General features: G+C 33.4%; 1 protein-coding gene across 1 annotated transcript in view; it reads left to right on the forward strand.

The window, feature by feature from the left end:
• Positions 1-1,112: 1,112 nt before the first annotated feature.
• Positions 1,113-4,254, forward strand: part of LOC106104951 — a 130,270-nt gene continuing 127,128 nt past the window's right edge. Inside the window, exon 1 of the mRNA XM_013285144.1 lies at positions 1,113-1,399. Coding sequence (XP_013140598.1) covers positions 1,366-1,399 — 34 coding nt within the window. The 5' untranslated portion in view covers positions 1,113-1,365. The remainder of the gene's footprint in view (positions 1,400-4,254) is intronic.

The raw sequence follows: 4,254 nt of genomic DNA on the forward strand, positions 1-4,254 counted from the left end.
GACTATTAGTTTCCAATAACTGATCAACAATTTAAATTACTAAGGGCCCGTCCCATCACCGACTGATACAGGCCTAAGATAGCTTAAACATGACGTCACTGTCAGATAACAGAACAAAAACCGATATTTCCATCACATCTTTTACCCATTGGATTGTTATCAGACAATTTACAACTTTGTGGGACAGGCCCTTAAAATCATAAATCAAAATTAAAAATGTAACAAAGTTTTGTACAATGAGTCAATGCCACTATCTCCAGGGTTGTCTCGGTGCGTGGTAAAACGCCGCGATGAGTGACGGCCGATAACGCGGTGCCCACCACAAATAGCTTTTTGGGAACGCATTAGCTTTTTTTGTCTCTATGATATTCAAAGTCCAGCTTTCAACGGCTACGCTTGTTAATCTATTCCTGTTTAACTGTATGACTCAAGTTATGATCCTTGTTTAAATTCCAAGTTAATGTAATACTTGAGTAATGTCAGCAAAAAGGCCTTTGTGATCAATTCGACTTTTCATTATTTTGCCACAATTTTTTCAAATGACCTCGCAGAGCCACCTAGTGGTGGAAATCATCAACTAAAATAAAATTTACTTTAATACCATTTTACGTAAGTTTATATTAGTTAGCTATAAAAGCTCATTTAAACTGCATCAATAAACAATTATAAAACAACGTGTAATAAAGAGGTCTGTCTCCGGTTTAAATTTCAAGTAAAACGCCAAATGTTTCATCTTGCTTAGGGTTGAACTGTTTTACAAACAAAGTTTTATACAATACCCAGCGGATCAACCCAGCACGAAGCGGAAGATATTTTGAAAATAAATGCGTATAACTTTCATTGGTGTAACCTGAACGTTAGTTTACGCACTTGACCGGAACAAGGGAGCAAACAATCGTGCAGCCAAGTTACAATGTAAGTGCAAAAATAAGAGGACAATACGCACTCGCTGCGTTATTATTAGCTGCAGTATAAACAAGATTCAGAAAGCCCCAGGCATATCGATGCGTCGACATCGAAGGCCCGAGCTTTAAAAAGCTAACCCGTCCCGCAAGAAGAGGACGGGTAGTGGTGACCACGTGGGAAGTAAATTCCGAACGCACGCATCCCAACCCCTCTCCCGCCTCCCCCCACGGCACAAACGGGCAAAGCGCCGCGCGCACTTCAGTCGCCCGCCGGCCGCCGAAACGGCAACAAGGTCTTAACAATCCTGTAACAGTTCATCCCGATCATCCGCCCCAGACGTTGTGCAGTGACCGAGTTGGAACGAACGCTGTGATTCTGTTTTCAGTGTTGAAACGTGCGTTTCGTTTGTGAACGGTGAACGTATTTGTGTTGGTGCATTATGAAGTTGTACATTACGTTATGAATGGTCTAGAACGTTGCTTCTTCGATCAACGTAAGTGTTTTGTATTTTTGGTGATTTTTAACGTTCATAGTGCGGGTATTGCAGCGTCAATTCCGTAGCGCACAACCCGGTAGTCGATTATATCAGATATAAATAAAATGGATTTCATGTAACTTGTAATATTGGAATGTTTCGTTTGTTTATTATACAGTAGCAGGTTAACCGGATATTAAATTTTGTTAATTTACGCGGTAGCGGAAGTCGAAACTTTATTCTAATTGGATTAATTTTGAAATCTGTCTTATAGAAGACAAGAATGATAGCATTCTCCGTTTACTATCTTTAAAAATTATACGCAGCATAAAATGTCGTGTAATTGAATATTCTACAAAAATAGTCTTAAATCTGCATGAAAAAATAAGTTCATTATTTTAATAATAAGGGTTTTAATAAAATACTCCTCGAAATTAATAATTCTTGAAATATTTCGTCGCGTACTTTTTATAACTTAACTAAAATCAATCGGATAGTATTTCGTAGTATGTTAATTTTAATCTACAAATTACATATTTATAACTTAGCGCACTTTTAAGTCAGTTTATTGTGTCGCAAACAAGCTACTGTTTGATATCAGAAGCGCTAAAACGGAAACATTTGTATCTGTTTGAGATAAGCAGAGCTTAATGAGCGTGCAGTGTGAACGGAGCTAGTTTATTTTGTTAAGATAGCCCGACAGCGGCTACGAATGAAGTGATTAAAATAAATTGATGATGATTTGTTCAATTAACGAGAAAGGCCACTACACTGGATTTACTGAGCAATCGCGGAGAAAGATTTACAAATGAGTTGATTTTTTAATGCTACCATTTGATTTACGGGACATCTTGTAGGTTTTCGTGTTTTTAAATTTACAGATAAGTGTAAATATAGGTTTTATTAAAGTTGACGGATATATTATTGATTAATAATATAGAATTAAACTTACCAAGGTTGTAAAAAATATCTTAGTTATGAAATAAGAAAGTTTTCGATACTATAAATGCATTAATAAGAATTTACTTTTTGCGTTTTAATTGAGTAGAATTCTTCTTATATTTTAGATGTATTTGTGACACTAAATGTAGATTAAATTAATTAAAAGCAAACAACTTAATTATGCAAACAAAACTAGTTAAAGTGACATATGACTCCCAGCGCCATCTATTACTATAAAAATGTAATCATGAAAATGACGTTCTTATAAAATTTGTTCTACGTGTCTAAAGAGATTAGCAATTTTAAAATATGAATTCCCATAAACCATAAATAAGCACAGACAAGCTATGGGAATGAAGTAACAATTTATATTTATGTATTCACAAATCGCTTCATTAGTCCGATAACGAAGTGAATCATGCAAACATTCCGTTTGTTTGTTTGTTTTAAACGTAATTAGTAAATTAACATCCACTAATATAAACCGGTTTATTTTTAAACCAGTAGTCATTGTTCGATATCCTATTTTTTAATTCAATTTTAAAATTTTCGTACATTTTTAAACGTTTGTGTACTTATGTGTTTTATTGGAGACTAAATGTCATAGACGTAATTTTAAAATGTAAAAATTCCCGTTCAAAATGATTTATTTATATTATACTTGTAAACACAATTATAACCACACTAGCTGTTCCCCTGCGACTTCATCCGCATAAACTTATGAAAATATTATTTTATTGTTTGTGTCAAATAACCAATTGCAGATGTCAAAATACCAATTACCTTACTATGGCAATTTTGCTTTCTTGATGTTGGCAGCAACTTATGGTCTCTTTCCCACTTTCACATCCAAAATATTAACTCCCTATGTTTAATGGCGTAAAAATATATAGCTTAAAGAAAGACGTAAGTGTAGGGCATTACAATAATAATTATTCAAAAATATGCTGTAACTGCTGACATCTTAGGCAACAAAGAAGTGTGTGTTTACGCTTTATTATATTAGTATAGATAGATTCCATTAGTATGTTGATATATCTAGGATATAGAAAGGAATTGGATTGTAAGCGTCAAAGCGATTACTTAACATAATTCATGACAACACGTGACTAGATGTGGTGAAATGAACAAACACATATACTTAGTGATAGCATAGTTAAAGTTACGTCGCCAAGTTATGCTAAATCAAATCAATAACTCCAACGCAAACAAATAACATAACAAAAATTCTTTACTGCATTTAATTTTTGTTACATCCTATGTTAACATGAAATTAAACAAAACGGTTAATTGTTTTCGGTTGAATATTTTTCTAGAAAATGCCAACAACATTCCGTATACTCTCAAATTATTCTCTTTAGTAGTAATTTTTTATTTAAATTGATGTACAAAATTCACTAAAATGTCTATTAAGTCAGTATTGAATTCTTCCAATGTATTATTACATCATCGGTTGGTATTGTGTTGGTAACCTTCAATACGATGTGATGGATTTGTGGTTGAGTTGAACCACAAGATTTTAAAATCAATGCCATATGACATTAAATACTAAATGAAAAGAATCATTCCAAGAGTCAATTAAAAGTAGCATATTAGATAGCCTACCGTAGATTAGAATTTTTTATGTAATACTAGTTGTTTCCCGCGGTTTTGTCCGCGTGAATTAAAAAAAAAAGTAGCTTATTCGTTCTTTCAGACTATATCTATGTCAAATTTCATCAAAATCCGTTCAGCAGTTTAGGCTATAACACAACAAACATTTATCTAAACTTTCGCGTTTATAATATTGGTAAATTCAAAAGTGTTTTAAAGTGCTTTTAGAAAAGGATATTATGCTTATTCACAAGACGAGTTAATGAATGTTCATACGTATTGAAGAAATGTTAGTATGCATGAGATAATTATTATTGAGGGTCATGTGCGGTGTCGAG

This window comes from Papilio polytes, unplaced genomic scaffold (genome assembly GCF_000836215.1).
Source record: "Papilio polytes unplaced genomic scaffold, Ppol_1.0 DF823288.1, whole genome shotgun sequence".
Classification (NCBI taxonomy): Eukaryota; Metazoa; Arthropoda; class Insecta; order Lepidoptera; family Papilionidae; genus Papilio; species Papilio polytes.